Source organism: Furipterus horrens, unplaced genomic scaffold, assembly GCF_987537825.1.
Source record: "Furipterus horrens unplaced genomic scaffold, mFurHor1.1.pri manual_scaffold_12, whole genome shotgun sequence".
NCBI lineage: Eukaryota > Metazoa > Chordata > Mammalia > Chiroptera > Furipteridae > Furipterus > Furipterus horrens.
The window spans coordinates 71,976,301-71,999,937 of NW_028327182.1; the positions used below are offsets into that span (position 1 = coordinate 71,976,301).

Here is a 23,637-nt window from a genome sequence, read left to right on the forward strand (position 1 = left end):
ACTCTTTACTGCCTTACTGAATTTCTCTGAAATATTCATGGAGAAAGAAAATACATTTTTAAATTTTAAATAAGGTAATTAAGTTAGACTCTAATTTATAACTTCTTATAAATTACTAAGGAATTCTTAATGTATGTCAAATGTGGCAACTTCAAATGGAACTGATACTGTAGGATTTCCAGGGCTGGGCTTTAGGAGATATGCAGCTCCTACCTATCCTACCCATGAAATATGCAGCCTCCACATCAGCAGCCCTTCCAGACTGAGGCGACCATGCTGTAAGGAAGCCTAAGGGAGCCATGTGGAGGGGCACTGAGGCATCAGACTCTCTCATGAATCCCTTGCTGGGCATTTCAACCTCATCCAGCTGACAGCTGAAAAACTACTGAGTGTTTGAGTTGACACTATGTGGAACAGAAGAGCTACCCTATTGAGCCCTGCCTGAATTCCTGACCCAAAAGATCATGAGCTATAACACAATGATTGTTGTTTGAAGCCACTAAGTTTTTAGTGACTTTGTTATGCAGCAACTAGTAACCAAAACAGTGGGTCTGGGGTGCAACCTGAGAATCTGCAATTCAGGCAAATTCCCAGGTGATGCAGGTGTGCTGGTCTGCAGACCTCGCTTTGCAAGGACCTATGGTAAACCATAGCTTAAAATAAAAGCTCTTTAACACTTTTCCAGTTCTGGCAAGTTAACTTAGCATTATAAGATAAAAATTCTTAAAAACAATATTTAGACATCAAAGTTAAATACAATGCTAATCCTTTTTGAACATTTTTATTTCAACATTAAAGGGAAGGAATCCCATAGTTTGCAAAATATATTAATAAGTATAAAAAATTATTTCTAACAGAAGTTTAATCTCCTATATTATACTGAAGATATTAAAGTTACAGAATAAACAGTCAGAAAGAATATTATGTTCTCATTTACTGACATTTCTGGATTCCCTTTCCTGGTAACCATTTAATAACAATAAAGAATAACTGCTGTTATTTTAAAATTTGCATCTGGCTAATTATCCCTTTGAAAAATGAAGCTAAATAAGGCTCTAAGAATTAAACTGCTCAAAAGTAAAGTATTACCTAAATTTTCCTTTTGTAGTATAATAATAATTACACTCAGACACGAATTAGCCAAATTTTAGAAAAGTATAGAACGTAATACTTCTTGTTCAGGTGAGTATTACTTAGGAAAAATCAGGAAATGGAGAGGAAAAAAATTTTTTTTGAGGAACCGTAAGAAATAATATCCAGGGCAGAAAGGACCACCTGTTGGGAACACGGCACTCGTCCTTGCCAAATGGGCAAGTCTTATTACAGATACCCCAAGAATGCTGAATGAGCCCAACCCAAATCTCCTTCAGTACTGTTATTCTGTTGTATTTGTTTGTTAGTTCCTAGAACACTGGTGATTGTTACTGGGTAATCAAGGTCCAAACTGAAGTAGGCTTTAATTTTTAATGACTATTTTAATTCAGCCTCTTAGAAAGGGATAGAATGGAAGAGAGAAGAGGCAAAAGTTTTTGTTCCAAAAGTTAAAAATCAGCTGATAAAAGAACATTTTTCAGCATACTTATTAGGATGGCTATTATTTAAAAAAACAAACAGAAAAAACAAGTGTTGGTGAGATTGTGGAGAAATTGGAACTCTGTGTAATTTACATTCCCTGCTGGTGGAAATGTAAAATGACATCACTGCTGTAGAAAATAATATGGTGGTTTCTCAAAAAAAAGAAAAATTAAACACAGAATTACCATACGATCCAGTAATTCCATTTCTGGGTACTTACTGAAAAGAACCAAAAAGCTGGGACTCAAGCAGATATCTGTACACCCATGTTCATAGCAGCATTATTCACCATAGACAAAAGGTGGAAACAACCCAACTGTCCATTGATGGATGGATAAGCAAAGTGTGGAAATATATACAGCAGAATATTATTCAGCCTTAAAAAGGAAGAAAATTCTGACACATGCTACAGCATGAATGAAGCTTGAGGACATTATGCTAAATGAAATAATGAGTAACAAAAGCACAAATGCTGTATGATTTCACTGATATGAGTTAACTAGAGCAGTCAAATTCAGTGAGACAGTAGTAGAATGCTGGTTGCCAAGGGCTGGTGGGAGGGAAAACAGGGAGTCATTATTTAATGGGGGCAAAGTTTTAGTCTGGCAAGATGAAAAAGTTCTAGAGAATGATGATGGTGATGGTTGGACAGCAATGTACACTTAAAAACAGTTAAAATGGTAAAAAGAAAAAAAAAAGAACTTATGAACAGTCTTGGGGAAAAGAAACCCCAAGGACCCCTAACTTGATGTTTTAAGAACAAGCAGTTACATGCCTCAGCCCGTCCTTCCTATCCTTTGACAAGCAATTGATGAAAAAGTTACTTAACACTCAAATGCACATGGAAGGGTTCTAGAAAGGTGGTAGAAGCAGCAGCTTAACTTTTAAATTTCTCTGAATCTTCACATAAAAACGAATAAAGCAACTAGATAGCAAGTCCAAAACTCAAAGGCAAGAGTAACAATAAAGTAAGGTGAGAAAGCATCATCATGAACCAAAAATATGGGTAGGAGAGGATGGACCACTGGAAGTCACAAGGCCTACGTAATGTGAAGGAGGGCGAGCCAGGTGGCACAGGGTCTCTGATGGGTATGACCACAGGGCACCTCCAAGTGGCCAGCAGGCGTTCACTGCAAAGTCTGGCCAGGATGAGGTGAGGCCAGAAACTGCATTGGGACCTTGCTGGGACCAATGGGAGGTGGGTACAGGGACCTGCCACAAGGGCTGCAGGGGCTGAGGCAACCTGGTTCCCATGAACCTCAGAGCTGACCTACCCATGGCATCTTCTAGACAGGGTGTCACTGTGGCAAGGTGGCTGGGAGTGCTCAAGTTAAATAGGAAAGAACAGCAGAGACAAGAAAAGAGATAAAAGCGGGTGAGAGGGATAGAGCCAGAAAATCTTAGAAAGCAAACTTTACATTATTGTACATGACACGCACATGCATACACACATGCATACATGCACACAGACACAAACACATGCATAAACACAGGCACATATGCATGTGGACACGCACACATGCAGCATTTCACGCACACTTGTGCACACGCACACACACGCCCCAGAGGAGGTAGCTCTATGAAATTAGAATGATGCCCTGAACAATCCTCTTTCTAAAAGTCCAGGAAATCTATTTCACATGGATGTGAGCAAGAGAAAAGCACTGAGCTCAAATCCCTTACACTATCTGAACAAAAAAGATAATATAAACAGAATATTGTCTCTAGAAAATGAATGCACGCCAGGAAACATGCCAATCCACATCAAAATTGTGACGTCCCGTTTCAAAACAAGCTAAGAGACATAAAGAAATGACACAAAACATGAAAGAACATATATCAGAATTAGAAAAACTCAGAAAGGAGGGCACAAAACTCAAGAATGAAAAATGAAAAAAATCATCTCAGAAATACCTAAACTAAAAGAAATGCAAGAGCAAATAAGCTCAACAGACAATGGCTTAGGAGAAAGAGGGGTGAAAAAAAGAGGACAGTTTTTAATAGAAAACAAAGTGGAGATGAAAAGGGTTTGAAAGAAAGCAACCGACTGGCTGGACTCAGCTCCTGGGACTCAACGCCAACTGTCACCCCCAAGTAACATAGCACGATGCGTGGCTCTTCCCCTCCACGTGAACAGTCCTTCAACCACTCTGTCCATCAGCACAGAGCTAATGACATTTTATACATTGTTCTTTGTCATCCCTACATAATTAAAATAGAAAACACTTCTTACACTGCAAACTAAACCAGGGACTGGCAACCTAAGAGCTACTAACTCAAGACAGAAGGTACCACAGCGCAGCCTAGGGCAAGGCTAAGTTTCTGCCACTCCCTATGCTTCCCATGTGTCCTTATCCTCTTTCAGGGAGTCCCCCCCTCCTCCCCAGAGGTTCACTGCACACCTTGAATGCCAATCTGCTTCAATGGCAGCTACTAAATCCTTGCTGTAGGGAAATGACATTTAAGGTACGGTTCCTCCAGGCATTTCTAAGATTCCTGAAGAGAAAATAATCTTTGCAGTTGAAAAAAACTGAGTTACAATAAATCAAAATTTTTTTAAAAAGCTGAGATTGAAAGTGTCATCAGGACTTCCGGCCAAGGTGGAGGCATAGACAGACACACTGTGTCTTCCTCCACAACTAAGAAGGAATACAACTATCTCAAAACTAGAAACAACCAGAAGTTCCAGAAAATCAAACTGCATGGAAGTCTAGCAAACAAAGTTATAAAGAATAAATACTCACCAAGACAGGTAGGAGGGGCGGAGCCAGAGCAGAGAGGAACTAGTGTGGTGGCGGCAGCAGTGGCAGGCCGGCAGAAAGCACAGTCACACATTTTAAAAAGTCAGGAGGGACACCTGGGAAGCGTTCTCAGCTCCTCACCGGACCTCACAGTTCATGGTCCCAGCACCGGGGAAAATCAAGCCTCATTGCTTCTGACTGTTCAGACTAGTGGGGGTTGGGGTGGAGGCAGAAACTGCCAGTATCTCAACAGAGTCCGCATGTTTAAAGGGCCCCCACGGTCCTAGAACGTCTGCAGACCCACCCACTCTGGGAACGATGGCCAGGACAGCAGCTAGAGGGGTGCCAGTCTGGTGCGGAAGTGGGAGAGGTGCCTAGAAAAGGGGCGAGTGCTGGGAAGGCGGCATTGTTCCCTCTCACACCCCTCCCCACATACAGTGCCACAACGTGGTGAAACAGGTCACCCTGTACTGACGAATCCCCAAGGCTCCGCCCCTTACAACGTAACAGGAGTGACAGCTCTTCCTGGGACTCAGAGGCAAAAAACAAACACTGGAGCCTGTTAGGATGAGGAGAGAGAGAAGTATGGCCCAAAAGGGGGAATGGATCAAGGTTCCAGTGGGAGAACTAAGCAACAAGGAGATAGCCAACCTAACAGATGCAGAATTCAAAACACTGGTGGTAAAGATGCTCACAGGCTTGACAGATATGCTTGAGTATGGCAAACGCATAAGAGAAGAAGTGAGGGCTATGCTAAGTGAAACGAAGGAAAATCCACACAAAACCAATGGTGAAGGGAAGGAAACCGGGTTTCAAATCAATGATTTGGAACATAAGGAAGAAAAAAAGTAAACCAGTACAGAATGAGGAAACAAGAATTGAAAAAAATAAGGAGGGGCTTGGGAACCTCTGGGACAAGTTTAAACATGCCAACATCTGAGTCACGGGGCTGGGGCGGGGGGGCACAGAAGGAGAAGAGGAAGAGCAAGAAATTGAAAACTTGTGTGAAGAAATAATGGAGGAAAACTTCCCAAATTTTGTGAAGGAGATAGACATACAGGTCCGGGAAGCTTGGAGGGTCCCGGGCGAGCTGGACCCAGAGGGGACCACACCAGGACGCATCATGATTGAGATGTCAAAAGTAAAAGATAAAGAGAGGGTCCTGGGGGAAGCAAGAGAGAGGCAGAGAGTTGCCTAGAGGGGAGTGCCTATAGGACTATCAGCTGATTTCTCAGAGGACACTTTGCAGGCAGGAAGGAACTGGCAAGCAGTATTCAATGTGATGAAAGGCAACCAGAATTTCTCTATCCACCAAAGCTATCACTTAGAATGGAAGGGCAGGTGAAGTGCTTCCCAGACAAGGTGAAACTAATGGAGTTCATCATCAACAAGCCATTATTATATGAAATGTCAAAGGAAATTACTAAAGAAAAAGAAGATCAAAACTATGAACACTAAAATGACAACAAACTCACAACTATCAACAACAGAATCTAGAAAATAAAAATGAAAACAAACTAAGAATAGGAACAGAATCATAGGTATGAGGATCATTTGGAGGGTTGTCAGCTGGGAGGGGGGAGGAGGAGAAATGGGGATATGGTGCAGGGACTAAGAAGCATAATTGGTTGGTACAAAATAGACAGGGGGAAGTTAAGAATAATATAGGAAAGGGTGAAGCCAAAGAACCTATATGCACGACCCATGGACATGAACTAAGGGGGGTGGGATTGCTGGAGGGAAGGTGGGTACTGGGCAGAGGGGAGCAAAGGGGAAAAATAAAATTGGAACTACTGTAACAACATAATCAATAAAATATACTTAAAAAAAAATGTCATCAGGTATCTGGGCCTCAGAGTGTAAAGGGAGTTATTTTCAGGTGGGGGCAAAGCAGGGAAGTCAGGAGTTGAACTTGGCACCTGGTCTGATTATCTATTTTGTCCCCATGAGAACATAGTTCATAGGCTGATACCTTCATAACAGAACTACACACAAGGCAAGACGAGGCTCTTAACAATGGACTGCTCTAGCTACCTTGATCAAAGTCACACACTCTACCTCCTAACTAGACTGACACTTAAGCCTTGTAATCTGGCTTACCACTGGGTCTGACCACGAGGTAATGTGTGCTAGTCAGGACACGCTGTGGCTCACCCACCAGGTGACATGTCCTCAGTCAGGACATTCTGGAGCTCACATGCCAGGTGATGTGTCCTCAGTCATGACACGCTGTGGTTCACACACCAGATGATATGTTCTCAGCCAGGACATGCTGTGGCTCACCCACCAGGTGACATGTCCTCAGTCAGGACATGTTGCGGCTCACACGCCAGGTGATGTGTACTCAGACAGGACACACTGCAGTAGCTTTCTGAGAGAGTATGAAAGCTCTTTCTGTCCACACACAGGAGTGAATGATGAAGTACATCACTTCTAAAGGGCTCCAACTTTGACATAACCAGATGAAGCAACACTACAGGAGATCACTATGCTTTTCTGACAACGTTTGTTGCTCTAAAAACTGAGGTGAAGTCATTTGTACTAAAACAGAACTGTGAACAATTAGGAGTTTTAAAATTGTAATATATTAGGAAATCCAAGATGGCGGAGGAGTAAATGGAAGCTACACTAACCTCCTCCCAGGACCAGTCTGGATTTACACCTTTATTGTGGAGAAATCATCTGGAATAACCAATTGAACACAGCTGGAGAGAAGTCTTATAATCACGGAGAGACCGAAATGGCCGCTACATCAAAACATGACCGGCAGACCATTCCCCTCTGAGTGGCGTCAGCCTGAGGGGAAGCAAAAGCCCTGCCTAGGGAATTAAGCTGCCACATCCTGGGTCCTTAAGCCTGAGGGCTAATAACAGATTGAATAGATTAACAACTAAAGGAGACAAAGGCAGTAGATCCCTGGAAGTCTCCAACAGGCTGCCTACGCCCAGACTGGTACACAATCTGACGCCACCAGGGGCAGATCCAGGAAGTGCCGATCAATCTAAGAAGCAGCAACAAACAATAAGAGTCACAAAAATGGGGAGACAGAGAAACAACTCCCCATTGAAAGGAAAGGAAGAATCCCCAGAAAGAGTGCTAAATGAAATAGAGGGAAGCAAATTAAAAAGATGGGTTATGGGGAAGCTCAATGAGCTCAGCAAGCTCAAGGAAAACTACAAAGAACTCCAGGGAAACTACAAGGAACTCCAGAAAAGGAATGAAGGTTGTTTTCCTGAAAGACGGCTAGAAGGGACCTTAAGGCACAATGGAAAACCTGAAGGACTTGGAAAAGACATGTGTTTACAGGCAAGGCTGAATGGCAGGTATGTGACTCAGCTTCTGTGCCCTGAAAGGCAGACTGAAGGTCACCCTAAAGGTTCCTTGTGTAAATTCCAGCAAAGCAGAACTAAAGGTCATAAGTGATCATTTGCTGCTCTTGTTGTGTTTATGCAAATGAACAGGATAAATTAAAACTGGACTTAATGCAGTCCCTTTAATGACAAGGAGGGTAATCTTAAGGAGAAAAATTGTGATTCAAGGAAAATCACAATGCTCAGTGGTAGACTATAAAGTAGTGCAGTTAACTGTCTTTAAAGTTTCTTTCCATTTAAAGTTTGTTTTCATTTGAAAGTTAAACCATGTCTGTGGCATCATCAAAGATGTTTAATTTACAGGCAAGAAGAATGTCAAATGCCTTGCAACTGGATGTCTTTCCGATAAGACAGTCTTACACATTTAGAGACTTGTTTGTGGGTAATGTTGCATAAATTAACATCTGTTTTCTGTTTTCAAAGGGCATAAGCCTATGATCTCATTACCTGAGTGATTGTCTGTACATAAAGGCCTCACTTAATCCTTTCTCCATCGCTGCCTCCTGAGACTCAATGGTTTGGCTGAACTAAATGGCTGTGTTGGTGAAGAATGGGGTGGTCTGTGGGCTTCACTTTAAAACTGGTTTCTCTTTTCTATCCTAATGGCTTGGACAGAAAGGGCCCAGAGTATGAGAAGGGGAAACCTAAACTATTTCCCTCATCCAAACTAAGTATAGTGGGCAAAAGGGTTTTGGACAGGTGAGATGTGCCTGGCACACGTTCCTCCAAAGAAGCCCTTTTTTTTCCCTAATGTGGGACATTGAAAAATTAATCTCTGCCCTTTGTCATCTAGTGGTTATGGATTGAATGATGTTCTTTAACCCTGTTGCCAAATCTGTTGCCTCCAGAATACAACAAGGATGCCAGCCTGTTAAACCAAGCACGCCGTTGCCCAGGGACAGCCAACTGACCTGGAGTCTGCACAATCCTTCCCCATGTGGGAAGGCCACCCTCCCCTCCACACCCTCACTCTTATTAGGGATTTCTGGACCCAAGGGTAGGTAGGATGACAACCATGTCCAGCTTGAAGCAGCTAGAGGAGTTCAAGACCTTTGCCCATTGTCCTTTATAAGATTATAAAGGGTCTTAAGTCTGAGAGGGAGGGATTGTTATTTTTTATTGTTAAAAATAAATAATTAATTAATTAAATTTTTTTAAAAAAGAATAATATAGGAAAGGGTGAAGCCAGAGAACTTATATGTACAACCCATGGGCATGGACTGGGGGGCGGGAGGAGATTGCTGGGGGAGGGATGGTGCTGGGCAGAGGGGAGCAAAGGGGAAAAAATTGGAACTATTGTAACAATATAATCAATAAAATATACTTTAAAAAATTTGTAATATATTTTGCTTATATTATATGCATAGTATAAAACAAGTAAATTCAAACCAAATAATATAAAGTGGAAGATGTAGGTAGAATGGGAACTACCTCAGCACAGAGACTGGAGTGATATGAGAACGTGAGGGGCCTGGTCGGACAAAGGGCCAGACCAGCTTGGAGGAGGAAGCCCGAGCGGGAAGGCAGTGCTGAGGCAGGCAGACTGACAAGAAGGGGATGGATGGTCCACGACAGACCTGATCCTGCTTTGATCATCCAACCCTTCCCTACAAGGCCCGAGAGTGGGGCTGTGTGACCAGGGCTGTGCCGCTGCCTCCCTGCACCTGCAGACTCCCACGCACCCAGGCCCTGGCTCCTGCTCTCGGCCCACGTCAGGCAGCCCATCGGGGAGGCGTGAACACACAAGACTGGTGAGCGTGGGCTCCAAGCCCTGCTGTCACAGCCCATGCTCGTTCCTCCAACAGGTCCTTCCATGCCTTAGTCTCAGTGTCCCTGTTTATAAAATGGGGACAAGGCCACATGTGAATCGAATGAAGGCACCTGGCTGCCACATCATATGTGCTTCATAAATGCTAATCCCACCTTTCTTTCCAGTGACAAGATAAAAGGTAAAAGCTGCCACCTACAAACAAAAACCACATTGACTGTGAGTCTTGGATTTGGACATCTGGGTGGCAGAGAAGACACAGAGGGAGACCAGTGTGTCCAGGGCTGAGGCAGCACCGCTGGGGTGACGTGCTATCATTCCACTCCAATTTTACCCTCACTGTATGACTTATTTCTTTGTAAAGTATGCCAAGTATTTTAATTTTCCCAAGAGCATAAGACCATGAGTCCAACTCTCCACTCTGCAGTAATATAACTGGAATTATGTGGAATTCTAATCTAACCAGGTCCCTGCTACCAATGCCTCAGAGTCTTGCCTCCTTGCGATTCTGAAAGTGTCTGGCAAGCTCTTCTTCAGGTGATACCCAGCTGAGTCACAGAGAGCCCAGGGGCAAATCAGGGCTCCTATCTGCAGTGATTCCTAGGCCCCCTTATCTCAGGCAGTGGTTGACCAGGTGTCAGTCTCCATGATAGAGTGAGAACAGACAAAACCCAGCTTCTGCTGCTTCTCACTGCTCATGCTTGGCCATCACCCTGGTGCTGCCGTGGACTATTCTTTCCTTTCACTCTGTGCACTTGGTTCCAAAAACAGATCCTTCACTGATATCAGGCAAAATAGGAGGTCGATCTTTTTCTTCATAAACCAATGTGTCAGGACCATCTCCTCCCAGGGGTCCCACAAATACTTTCCCTGACATTGGCTCTCTAATGACAAAGTGAGGAATGTGCAAAGCCCGGTGACGTCTGCAACACGTTGCTGCTGCACCTTTGTACGACTGACAGCCTCCATTTGCTCATCCACTTCCTTGAATAGGGAAAACTACATTCCTATTTTCCCAGTGACTCTCCCATCTCCACCTTCTGAAGTTTTAAGCAGATACATTCAAGTTAGTTCCTGAACAGGTGCCTTGTGGTAGAGGCCTTTTTCAGTTCCTAAGGTGGCAAGTGCATGATCTGTGAGGTGGCATGCAGGGCGAGAAACCCATTCACACGGTGGGCCAGCATGGAGAGAGGGAATGTGACGAGAGACTCATCACAGTGATATGCACCAAGAGTAAAAATGAACAACCCACAACACTGGAGGAAAACAAATAAAAAGAGGGAAACAATCTCTGCCATGGGAACTAGGTAACAGCGCTTAGGAATAGACAGTTGCCTGTCTTCCTGATCTGAGACAGAAGAGTCTGCTGCCACTTTCCTGACCTGAGGCAGAAGTGCCTACTCCTCACCTCCCTGATGTAAGGACAGAAGTGCCTGCTGCCTCAATCTGTACCTGCATTTGATCTGTTGCTAGGAGAAGGAAAGAAAGGAAGTCAGAGGCAGGAGAATGTCTACTACACACACACACCTGCAAACACACACGAGTGAAATCAGGATCTGAAACCAAATACTTGCAGTGCGTTTTTCTATCTATGAATTTTCAAGCCCTTTTTGGGTTTCCTATCTAATTTTGGTCATCTTATAATATTGCTTTTATTTAAAAGAACCCTTCTTCAAAATGTACTTTCTAATATACCTGTTTAATCTCTATAAAAAAGACCGTGTAACTCATTCCTCCAAACTTGTAAGAGATGTTAATGAACTAAACATAAATAAGTCTGTTATACTGGGCAACAAAATGTAGGTCAAAAACTGATTTATTTTTACAAAGAGATAGGACAAAAATAAACTATATAGTACTTAGGGGCAAAACGAATGAAATAAAGCAGAATAAAACCCTCATATAAACCAAAAATTCAAACTAAAAGTTTAAGTTAAAAATTTTCCAAATGTATCATACACAGTAAAACACAAGTTATGTTTAACAAAATCATACAACTCTGAAAGACGTTCAGGCACACCTCAGACATACTGTGGGCTCGGTTCCAGACCACCACAATAAAGCACATATCACAATGAAATGAGTCACACAAATTTTTGGTTTTCCAGTGCATATACAATTTATGTTCACACTATGCTATAGTCTATTAAGTGCGCAATATCATTATGTCTAAAAAAAAAGTACATACTTTTAATTTAAAAATACTTTATTACTAAAAAATGCTAACTATCACCTGAGCCTTCAGCAAGTTGTAATCTTTTTGCTGGTAGAGGGTCTTGCCTCAATGTTGCTGAAAACACAGTATCTGAGAAGCACAATAAAACGAGGTATGCCTGTACTAAAGTAATCCAACGCACATCAGAATTGGTTTCAAGTAATTTAACTTTAAACCTCCAGCTCGGCACAAGACTAAGTCACCTGGCAATCTTAGTAACACCATCAGCGGGATCACACACCTAGCCAGTAAAAGTATGCCGACTGTCAACATTAATTGCTGACCTCTCTAACTCAATAGTCAATTAAATATCAATATGAGAGCACACAGAGTATTTGCAAATTCACTTACATATTTAAATCCAGAACTTGAGAGTGACATTGGTTGAGGTGTTCAAGTATACGGTACTACAAACTGGTCTCCTGCATGAGGAGCACATCAGTGGAAAGAAAAAGCAGCGCAAAGAGGGATAATAATGGTAGGCAGGACTGAAATCTTGTTGATGATGCCCACTTACAGGGTGATAAGATGTGGCTTCTTGCAAGTTTGTGTTTTATACTCACCTAAACCTTTTTGCCCAGGGTTCTTAGCAAAGGTAAAAGTAAACTGATAGAAATCCTTAAACTTCATTGTGTCCTTGAGCTCTTGCTCCAGTCTTGGCAGAAGAGCTTTCAGCTTTTCTGTGCTGTCACACCTGTGACAAGAGACAGAGACAGTGCTTTGTTATGAGTTGCAGACAGGCCTCCCCAAATCTGAGCAGTCCTTAGCATCACTACGACTTGGTGCACCCTGAGGCTTGGGTGAAGCGGGGTGGGTAGGATGAATTCTCATGGGCCGCTTTCTCTAGCTAAATAGCCTCAAAATGCTCTAAAACTGATTGTGGTGATGGCTGCATAGCTCTGTGAATACAGTGAAACCACTAACTTTTACACTGTGAATGGGTGAATTGCATGGCATGTGCATTATATCTTAATAAAGCTGCCATTAAAAGAAAAAGTTAAAAAAAACCCGAAACTTTGTTCTCCTCTGTGAATTGGAATATGAACATGGTTTAACTCTGCAGCTCAACGGCACAGAGGCCAACGACCTGAGATGACAGAGTGACAAGACCCCGTTGCCTCAGTGACCTCGTAGAACTGAAGTACTCTACCAGCCATACCACTGCTACCCTTGTACTGTCCTGCAACAGCAAAATAATCCTGTAGCCTTAAGCTACTGTATCTAAGGGTTTTTTCATATAGTGGATTAGATTTAAAACATCCAAGTATAATAAAAAAACGATTGTTTTAAAAATTGAATTGCTCTCCAAAGTCAATAACTTTTAAGAATATTAAAATGCCTTTAAAGCAGAATCTAGAAGAGCAAAATATAAAATTTGTCATTTTTATTTTGACTGCACAGCAAGGAAGAGAACAAAAACACCACTTCATTTATCCAGGCACCCAAGAAAAGCCGGGCTGAGGACAGACAATGGAGAAAGTCCTGGAGTGGCCAGAACCATCCACAGACCAGCAGGTCCACAAACACTCTCAGAAGCACAAATGCTCAGCTTCAAGGACCATCATTGGTGCTCCTGAGTGCAGCCCACCCACATCAAGAACCGGCTGGTAGAAGCACCTGGGGAGTGGCCGTGTGCCCTGGCCCATCACAACCTCTTTCTTCCAGATGGTCACTTCCTTGCTCTTCTTTATACTTCCCTCACTCTAAGGAACACTATTTGACAGTATGAGTTAGTTACTCCTGCTCCTGAACTTTTTAAATGGGAATTCATGGTATGTAGACTTTCTGTACCAACGTTATGTCTGTGAGGTTCTTTTATGTTGACGTGTGTGGTTGGTTCATTTTCACTGCCATATAGCATTCCATTATATCCATTTTTTATAACTTATGTATTCTATTAATGATAAGTATTTTGGCTGTTTCTAGTTTTCTGGTTATAAAGAATGTTGTTAAAAATGTTTCTGCACATGTATCCTGGCACACACATGCCTGTGTTATGTTAGGCATACCCAAGAGTAGAACAGCTGGGTCACAGGGTCTGAGCACCTTCAGTTTACTAAGTAACGTTAAATGGTCTTCCAATGTGATTGACCCACTTCACACTCCCACCAGCAGTACACGGGAGTTCCTGTTGCTTCACATCTCACTAACATTTGTGACCATGTCTTATTTACCCATTCTAGAGAGTGGGTGGTGAGGTTCTATTTCATTATCGTTTTAATTTGTACTTCCCCAATAAATGAGATTAAGCACATTCTTATATTTTCGCCATTTAGAAATTCTCTTTTGTGAAGTGCCTGTTCAAGTCTCTTGCCCATTTTCAACTAGGTTATCTTTTCCTTATTGTTTTATAAGAATTTTTAATATCTTAGGGATACATGCCTTCGTCAGTTAAGTATTTTTAAAGTACTTCAGAATATGAGTTGCCTTTTCACTTCCTTGATGGTGTTTCTTGATGATCTCTTATTTTTAGCACAGTATACTCTATCGATATTCTTTATAGTGTTTCCTTGGTAATGTTTCAAACCTTTTCCTATTGCACGATCATAACAGTATTTTCCTACATTATTTTCTAGAGGCTTCTGCCTTTAGCTTTTCACATGGAGATCTATAATCCACTTGGAACTGATTTTTTCTGTATGGTGTAAGGTAGGGGTCAAGATGAATTTTTTTCCATGTGACAATTCTTCCAGGATCATTTACCAAAAATATGTCCTTCCTCCACTTTCCTAAAGTGCTGCCTGGGCCATAGATCAAGTGCACCTGCATACAAGGGTTTGTTTCTGGACGCTCCGTTCTGTTCCACTGCTCTATTTACCTATTCTGATGCTCAATATAGTCTTAGTTACTACAGTTTGAAAAGTCCTGATTATCTAGTAAAGCAAATCTTCTCACCTCATTCTCCTTTTCTTTAAGAACTGTTGGCTATTCTTCATTGTATATATTTAAAATCAGCTTGTTAAATTACACATTCCTACTACCTACTTCTTACTAGGGTTTTGGTTGAGATAAGATCAAACATATAGAAAAATTGGGGATCAAACACAAAGTATTCCTACCTAAAAAGGAGTTATATTTCTCCATTTATCCAGGTTTCCTGTCTTTCAGTGAGTTGTTTTCTCTATGGAGGTAGCACACATACTTAATTAGATTTATCCTAGATGTTTTGTATTTTTTAAAAAAATATTTTATTTATTTATTCTTAGAGAGAGGGGAAGGGAAGGAAAAAGAGACGGAGAGAAACATCAGTGTGTGGTTGCCTCTCATGCACCCCCAAATGGGGACCTGGCCTGCACCCCAGCATGTACCCTGACTGGGAAATGAGCCAGTGACCCTTTGGTTCATAGGCCAGGGCCAATCCACTGAGCCACACCAGCCAAGGCTGTATTTTTGATGCTACTGGAAATGACGTATATTTAAAATTCACTTTGTTTTGTTGCACTGTTGCATTCCATGTTTTGAAATAACATCAATTTTTGTTTGCTGACCTTGTGTCCTGCAGTCTAGTTAAACTAAAAGTGTGAGGACAGATAAACAGACCTATAGAATACAACAGAGAACCCAAAAACAGAGCAACGCATACAATCAACTTTTTGTTTTTACCAAGATGTCAAAGTATTTCATAAAGTTTACTCAGTCTACTTAAAAATCCTCAAGCCCCCATGAAAGGATGTAAGGTAAACTATTAAAGGCAAGTACTCTAGCCAAAGTCAACAATTAACAGCCAGTAAAAAAAGTGTAAAAAAATAATAGAACAGACACAAGAGCCAAAGTATATTTTAAAGCTTAGTGCTATTTATGCTAGAAGCCAACAGTTTTTTGCATCCCTAAAAGCACTGAGAGTGTCTTTACAATATACTTTATAACACATGAATAATACTTTCTCTTAGTATAGAGCAGGTCAATATTTACAAAAGGCTTTAACCTTTAATTGCCCTATGAGATGTGGAGAGCAGTACCACTAACAACAATTAACTTAATTTTAAATTACATTCTGTATACTCCATAAGAAAGGGCATGGAATTATCTAACACATTTCGCAGAGATTCACACTCAAAATCTTTAAAGTGTGTTTTTTAATCTCATTTTGGGGAGATTTTAACAGATGGAAGAATATATAGTATCATGTGCAAGTAATACTTCTTTTAATAGGTTGTTTTTCATTCTAAAACTACTGGTAACTCATCTAGGCTTTCCTAGTACAAAGAACATGAAGAAATATGCTATCACACCATTGTCATAATGTTCTCTTTTGTTTGGTTGGTTTTATAAAACCACAAGGGATATGGTAAGATAACACTAGAAATGAAAGTCTTGTAGAGTTTATCCTCTAAACAGACAAGGCTGATATATTTATATAAATATGGAAACAACAAATGCTCTATTTTTCCCTCCTGGAATACTATAAGCACATGCCTTAAGAACATGTTTACCTTAGGCTTTCAAGCTCCTTAAGCACTAAAAAAATCTAGTTTAAGTTGTCAATACTGAACTATCAGAATATCAGTAAGTCACGAAGTTGGCTTTTACACAACCTCATGAAATAGTTCAATAAGCTTAATGATTAAAAGTCATATATGTTATATGCTTTCATTTACTTCTTTGATGTATCTGACAAGTGTGAAACATCTTAAGTTATTAATGGAGCTTTTATCCCAATCCTATAAGTAGAACAGAGAAATATTACAAGCAAAAATGAAAATGACATTTTATTAATGTTTAATATACAACATGCTAAATGACATATTTAGTATACGGTTTATAAAATAAGCTAAATAGCTGAAAACAAACAAAAACAGCCTGATGTTTACTGTCAATTTAAAATGAAAAAAATAATTAAGGGGGCTTCCAGCCAAGATGGAAGCATAGACAGATATGCTTCACCTCCTTGCACAATCTTGAGAAGGATCAAAACTAATCATAAAACAAAAAGCAACCAGAACTGCCAGAAAATCAAACTGCATGAAAGTCTGACAAAGATTTAAAGAAGAGGAGGAACCGGAGTGGAGAGAACATGATGTGTTGGTGGTGGCAGCAAGGCAGCGGCAGCAGCCAGCGAAACAGGCAGGCTCACATTCACAACTGGTGGATAAAAGCCGGGAGGGATGCCTGGGAAGCAACCCAGCCTCAGGATAGACTGCGCAGTCCAGGGTTCCAGAACCAAAAAAATAAAGTCTCATAGCTTCTGGCTGTGAAAACCAGTGATGGTTGGGGCAGCGGAAGGAACTGCCATCTCTCAGGAGAGTCTGTTTACAGAGGCCCTCACAGTCCTAGAGCACACGCAAACCCACCCACTCTGGGAACCACCACCAGGGGAACAGCTAGTGGGGTACCAGTTGCGTAGGGAAGTGGGTGAAGTGACTGGAAACGGGACAAGTGCTGAGCAAGCGGCACTTTTCCCTCTCCAACCCCTCCCCCTACATACGGTGCCACAAAGCAGTGAAACTGGTTGCCCCAACTGACAAACCTAAGGCTCTGCCCCTTACAATGTAACAGGTGCACCCAGATAGGGAGTCAAAGCAGCTCTACCTAATACACAGAAATAAACAAAGGGAGGATGCCAAATTGAGGAGGCAAAGAAATAGGCCCAAACAAAAGAACAGATCAAAACTCCAGAAAAAGAACTAAGTGAAATGGAAACAGCCAACCTATCAGATGCAGAGTTTAAAACACTGGTGATAAGGATGCTCAGAGAACTCACTGAGCATGACAAATGTATAAGGGAAGAAATGAAGCTACACTAAGTGAAATAAAGAAAAATCCACAGGAAACTAATAGTGAAGGGAAGGAAGCTGGGGTCAAATTAACAATTTGGAACATAGGGAAGAAATAAACATTCAACCAGAACAGAAGAGATAAGAATTCAAAAAAACAAGGACAGAAGATGACTCTGGGACATCTCCAAAAGTGCCAACATCCAATTCATAGGGGTGCCAGAAGAAGGGGAAAAGCAAAAAATTGAAAACTTATGTGAAAAAATAATGAAAGAAAACTTCCCTAATTTAAAGGAAATAGGCATGTAAGTCCAGGAAGCACAGAGAGTCCCAAACAAGTTGGACCCAAAGAGGCCCACACCAAGAAACATCATAATTAGAATGCCAAAGGTTAAAGATAAAGACAGAATCTTAAAAGCAGCAAGAGAAAAGCAGAGAATTACCTACAAAGAAGTTCCCAAAAGATTATCAGCTAATTTCTCAAAATAAAATTTGCAAGCAAGAAGGGGTTGACAAGAAGTATTCAAAGTGATGAAAAGCAAGGAGCTACAACCAAGATTAGTTTATCCAGCAGGGCTATCATTTAGAACGGAAGGGCAGATAAAGTGCTTCCCAGACAAGGTAAAGCTAAAGAAGTTCATCGTCAGAGGCTTTATTATATGAAATGTTAAAGGAACTTATTTAAAAGATCAAAACTAAGAACAGTAAAATGACAACAAACTCACAACTATCAACAACTGAATCTAAAAAACAAAAACACAAACATACTAAGCAAACAACCAGAACAGGAACAGAATCATAGATATGGAGACCATATGAAGGGTTATCAGTGGGGAGGGCAAAGGGGGAGAATAGTGGAAAAGATACAGGGATTAAGAAACATAATTCGTAGGTACAAAATAGACAGGGGGAAGTTAAGACTAGTAAAGGAAATGGAGAAGGCATAGAACTTATATGCATGACCCATGGACATGAACTAAGGTGGGGGATTGCTGGAGGGATGGGATATGGGCAGAGGGAGCAAAGAGAAAAGAAATTGGGACAACTGTAACAACATAATCAATAAAATATACTTAAAAATTTTTTGAGTAGAAAATAAGTTACGTAAGGGATAATCTGAATAAAAACTATTAAATAAAACTTAAATAGGAATTTAAAGGGAAATCAAAGGCTTACTATAGTGTAGATGCATAAAAAGCTTACAAGATACACAAAGAAAATAAATTGATACAAAATTAGTATTTACAGGCTAAAAAAGAATTAATGTTGAAAGTATCTTTCTTTTTGAAAAAAATTTAAACTGAGAGCAATTTACTTACCCCAGCTCTGTCATGCCATCTACAAATTCCTTTTTGCTAAATTCACATTGAGTTGCAGCCCTGAACTTCCATGCTATAACCAAAACGCTGATACTGGCAGGATCTAGGCTTAAATCATCACAAAACTGTTGAATCCCATCAATTCCAATTTTATTTTCATCTTGTGGGTCTATAGTTAAAATGAAGGAAAAGAGAAGTTATACTATTTTTAAAAGTATTACTAAAATGTGTTGTTAGAATCATACATCTATTACATAGTTCTAGCAAGAGTGTTTCAAATACATCGGTCAACACACTGGAATTTTCTACTACATGTGAAAGACAGGTACAATAATAATTTATCCAGAAAGTACTCCTATTTTTAAAGTATATGTTTCTAGACTTTAGTGGATAAAAATAATTGAAACTTCTTTGTGAAGACTTCATCAAGAAAAATTTGATGTTCCTAAAGTAAAATAAAATTTAAGTTTACGAAATTTTAGTTTGCCCAAAGGCAAATTGTTACAAAAATACTGCATTGGTAAAGTATTTTAAGTTTTTATCACACCCCCACTAAAAGATTGATGATTCTCTTTTAAAAGAGATTTCATTTACTATAGTTCTAATGCTACTGTACAACATTAACTTTCAAAATCATTTCAGTTTATGCATCCATGTTTAACAGCTTAGAAATTTCCGGTTTATAAATAAAATTAAGAAACTTGGCATTTCCCCATCAGAAAATCAAATAGTAAAATCTATTAAAAGAAGAATCCCAGCAAGACCTCACCAGACTAGGTCTAGTAATTTCAGACAGATTGTGTGCATCATAATATATTATCATAACATATGTTTTAATTCTGTTAGTTTAGAGGTGCAAACAGAAAACTGGTAGCTCCTTTGCTTAAATAAAGATTAAAAGTGATAAACTTTTCTTCTGTCATACAAATTTTAATTTTGGTCTTTTAAGCTATATGCATGTAACTTCATATACACTTATATATATAACTCAAAATATGTATTATATACTGTATAAACATATATAGTATATATAAATCAAAGAAAGATTGATGATTAAATTAATGAAACCATAATTATCCTTCCACTCTATTCTACTAATACTATTTCCAAAGTATCAGTGAGATAACTGCAGTCATGGGCAAACAGGACAGGGGTTCTGTAAAACACTCACTTGCCTTTCTATTCAATTCTATGCCCCTAACATCACAGACTTTTAGAAAAATTAAAAAATTGGTCTAAATGCTCTCGCCTAACAAAAGATCTTGATACATTTCATATATAATAATATTAATTATTTTAAAGTAATTTTGGAAGCATTCATTTGTATACATTAATGTAATAACCAACATTATATTTGCGAATAGTCTTTGAACTATATATTTATTGTTAGAACCCAAAATGATTGTACAATATATCTACTTTAAGTAACTAGAATTTCACAGATAATATTAAATAACAAAGGGATAAAGTTTAAACAACAACAAAAAAGACAATTTTCACTTACATAAAAGTATTTTTTCAAAGGCAGCTGCACATATTTGAATAATTTTAAAAATCTGCATAGCATCTGACTTACAAAATTAGCTCAAAAATTGACTTAGCAAAAAAAATTTAAAGCACCGTAAGCTTAATTAAAAATAATGCTCACTTTTTCAAGAACTAAAAGTACCAATCTTTTTCTAACCATAGAATATATTTCTAAACCAAGATTAAAAAAAAAAAAAGAATGCAATTTTCAATTTATTTTCAGATCTAAAAAGGCAGATTAAAAAAGTAAAACATGAAAATAATAAACAAGCATGCCATGGTCCAGGGACAGCCAACTGATCTGGAGTCTGCAAGATCCTTCCCCATGTGGGAAGGCCACCCTCCTCTCCACACCCCTACTCTTATTAGGGATTTCTGGACCCAAGAGTAGGTAGGACAACGACCATGTCCAGCTTGAAGCAGCTAGAGCACAAGACCTTCAACCATTGCCCTTTATAAGATTAAAAAGGGTCTTAAGTCTGAGAGGGGGGAATTGTTATTTTTTATTGTTATAAAAAATTAATTTCTAAAAAAAGAAGAACAGAGAAAAGGGTGAAGCCAAAGAACTTGTATGCACAACCCATGGACATGAACTAAGTGGGGTGGGATTGCTGGGGGAAGAGGGGTACTTGGCGGAAGGGAGCAAACAGGGAAAATTTGGAACTACTGTAACAACATAATCAATAAAACATACAAAAAAAAAATACCACAATGTGCATGCAAAACAATAAACAAGAATTTAAAGCCAAGGGAGTTATTATGTTTGAGTTAATAGTTGTTTAAATCAGTATTTTTTTAAGTTTTGAAAATATAAAGATTAGCCTTAGAAAATTTTAGAAAAAAATTAATCAACTCTTAAATCTTCCTGCCTCTCTCATTACAGTACAGATTTGACATTTGATATGAAATGTGTAAGCTTGCTGAGGGATTTGAATCTGTACACCTTCATCATACAGATTTATTTTTGCAATGTGGACCATATTTTAATATAGAAAGCTCCATTCTAGGTGATTTCGATAAAAATAACAACTATTCCCAATCTCTGACAGAATGTTTTCTTTAGTGAGAGCTTTTCCCAAAGCTCATGCAATAACTCAAGTTGTTTCAGTGTTACAATGCTATGATGCTGTCATAAGAGAAGGATGACTTTTACTGACATGTCAGAATTAATTTCTATGATTTGGTACTATTTTTAAACAACTTTCTCACTACCAGTATCACAGCCTCAATGGAACTGCTTAGGAAAAAAACACTGTATTCACAGGTGCAGCCACGTGGCCACGACACTATACCACTGATGGCTCCCCTGCCACTGGTGGTCCCAGTGAGGAGAGCTGACTGCCAGTCAATCTTTAGACTCCTCTCTTCTCATCCCACCCCTAATATATACCAATTAATAGTCATGGTTCCATTTAAACTGATAGGATTTTGTGGCCGAATATCAGGAAGAGTGGGAAGAGAGGTCTTTTGACCATGGCATCAGAAATTCAAGAAACATAACATTCATTTTGTTCCACAGAGATGGAAGCGAGTTTTCTAGTGCCTGCCCTTGTCACTGTCACCCTTACCTTTGTACCTGTTATACAGCTGCTCCAGCTTCTTCTTGTCCACTGTGTTTCTCATGGATTCCTTGTGGAACGAATCTGGGTTTTGGAAGAAGTTGTCAGTGGCCACGTCTAGTTTCCACTCATTCTGTGTTAAGCAGTAGATGGCAGTTCTTTCGCCAGCCTGAGTAAATGCCATAAACTGGCGGACCTTGTCCTTCTGAGATGATTTAAGCTTATGCTTTGGGATGCAAAAGAAGCAGGAAAGCCAATGAAGCCAATCCAGAGGTTTGTTTCAGCATTCTATTACTAATGCCTATATTTTAACTGGACTTAGTGTTTTTCTTGTTGGGTGACTCAACTTCACTGCAGAATTACAGGAAGACAAAGGCTTGTTCTTCATCAGTTAAAAAGACTGCACAGTCTTCTGAAAATCGAAACGACAGCATCTATATAGCAACAAATATGCAAAGGCTAATCTTCAAAAATTTATTAAAATCAATATTTTACACAAAATACATTTTGATCTCTACCCAGTTCAATTTGCATGACGCCTATTTTTTCCTAAGACTCAGTAAAATCCCTCTAAATATGCCCCCTGATGAAATAAGGCCGGGTATGTGACCCAAGGTCTGACCATATCACCACTGCCCATCTGTAGGGGTCTTTTGGATTCAATTAATTTTGGGCTCTAATGAACAGGAGGAAGGCTTCCCAGTTTGAGAACATCTTTTAAAGTTTTTCCCAATTTTAAATCAGCGGAACCACACTGAGGAAAACATACACACATAATTAAACATACTGTTAAAAATAATTTACAAAAGTTCCAAAAGCCAGCACAAAAAGCCTCTTCTGACTAAATGAATATGACACTAATAGCAAGAGTATCTGTGTACATGAGACAGAAATAAAATTAAAAAATAGGGCAGAGGCTGTGGGGAGGCAGTAAATAACAACACCACCAAGTAACTGCACTATATATAGTATATAATGAAACAAAATACATCTTAGCTTCCAGACACAGGGTTGTAAAGTTTCCATTTGTCTAAGGTAACTTGATGAAAATGACACCAGAAATAAAAGTGATTCACTAATTTCTGTAAATCAAAGTGGACTCAATCTACTAGGTGCTAAGGCTTCACACATAATAAAAGGGGAGTTTTACTTAAAAGAATTTATACTTAATCTTGTTAAAAAATGAGACAATTTCCAAAAACCCAAAATAAAACATAATTTACAAAAAAAAATATGAGAATGGAAAACAAGATATAGATGAAAAAATTGAGAGGAGGGAGAAAGGAAAATAAGCCAGCCAGGGATAAGATACAGTTATGCATACCATATACGAGAGCTGAAAGTTAGCTGAAAATTAGGCTCCGAGCTTCCCAGTTGCCAAAGCAGGGAGGAAAATAGGACTAGTTTGGAAAGTTTGTTTTTATAAAATTTTAAAACCTACCAGTGGCCCAGAAGTGGCCCAGCTCCTCCTGGCACTCAAACCCGAAGGAAGCGTCTCCTCCGGCTGCTCATGAAAGGGCAATGTGCAATGTCCCCTCGTACCAGACCAACTGCTCTCCCAAATGCCAACAACAAGCAGGAGAGGAAGGCTCCCGGAGCTTTTTCTCAAGGCATCCCTCCATGCATGCTGATACCAAAATAGCATAGTATATTTCAGCAGGAGCACAGATAATGCAGTCCAAATACACTGCTCTCCAAGTATGGTCTGCGCACTCCAGGGGCCTGAGACCTTTCAGGGGGTCTATGATGACAAAACTATCTTCGTAATGATTCCAAGCCACTCTCTGCCTTTCTCATTCTCACGCACGTACAGTAGAGGCTTCCAGAGGCTACAGAACTTGTGCTATC

The 23,637-nt window shown here is 39.8% G+C and overlaps 1 protein-coding gene across 5 annotated transcripts in view; it reads right to left on the reverse strand.

Annotated features, from left to right (window-relative positions):
- The window catches only part of DCUN1D2 (defective in cullin neddylation 1 domain containing 2), a 39,212-nt gene that overhangs the window by 10,930 nt on the left and 4,645 nt on the right, over nt 1–23,637 (reverse strand). Inside the window, exons 1-4 of one of the 5 annotated variants that reach the window (XM_090258487.1) lie at nt 23,231–23,297; nt 21,799–22,223; nt 18,704–18,872; nt 12,234–12,364 (exon numbers count right to left, since the gene is read on the reverse strand). In XM_090258487.1, the coding sequence (XP_090114613.1) occupies nt 12,234–12,364; nt 18,704–18,872; nt 21,799–21,973 (475 nt within the window). In that variant the 5' untranslated portion in view covers nt 21,974–22,223; nt 23,231–23,297. Of the gene's footprint in view, nt 1–12,233; nt 12,365–18,703; nt 18,873–21,798; nt 22,224–23,230; nt 23,450–23,637 lie in introns of those variants that run through there. The other 4 variants (XM_090258490.1, XM_090258491.1, XM_090258489.1 and 1 more) reach the window with 4 other exon arrangements.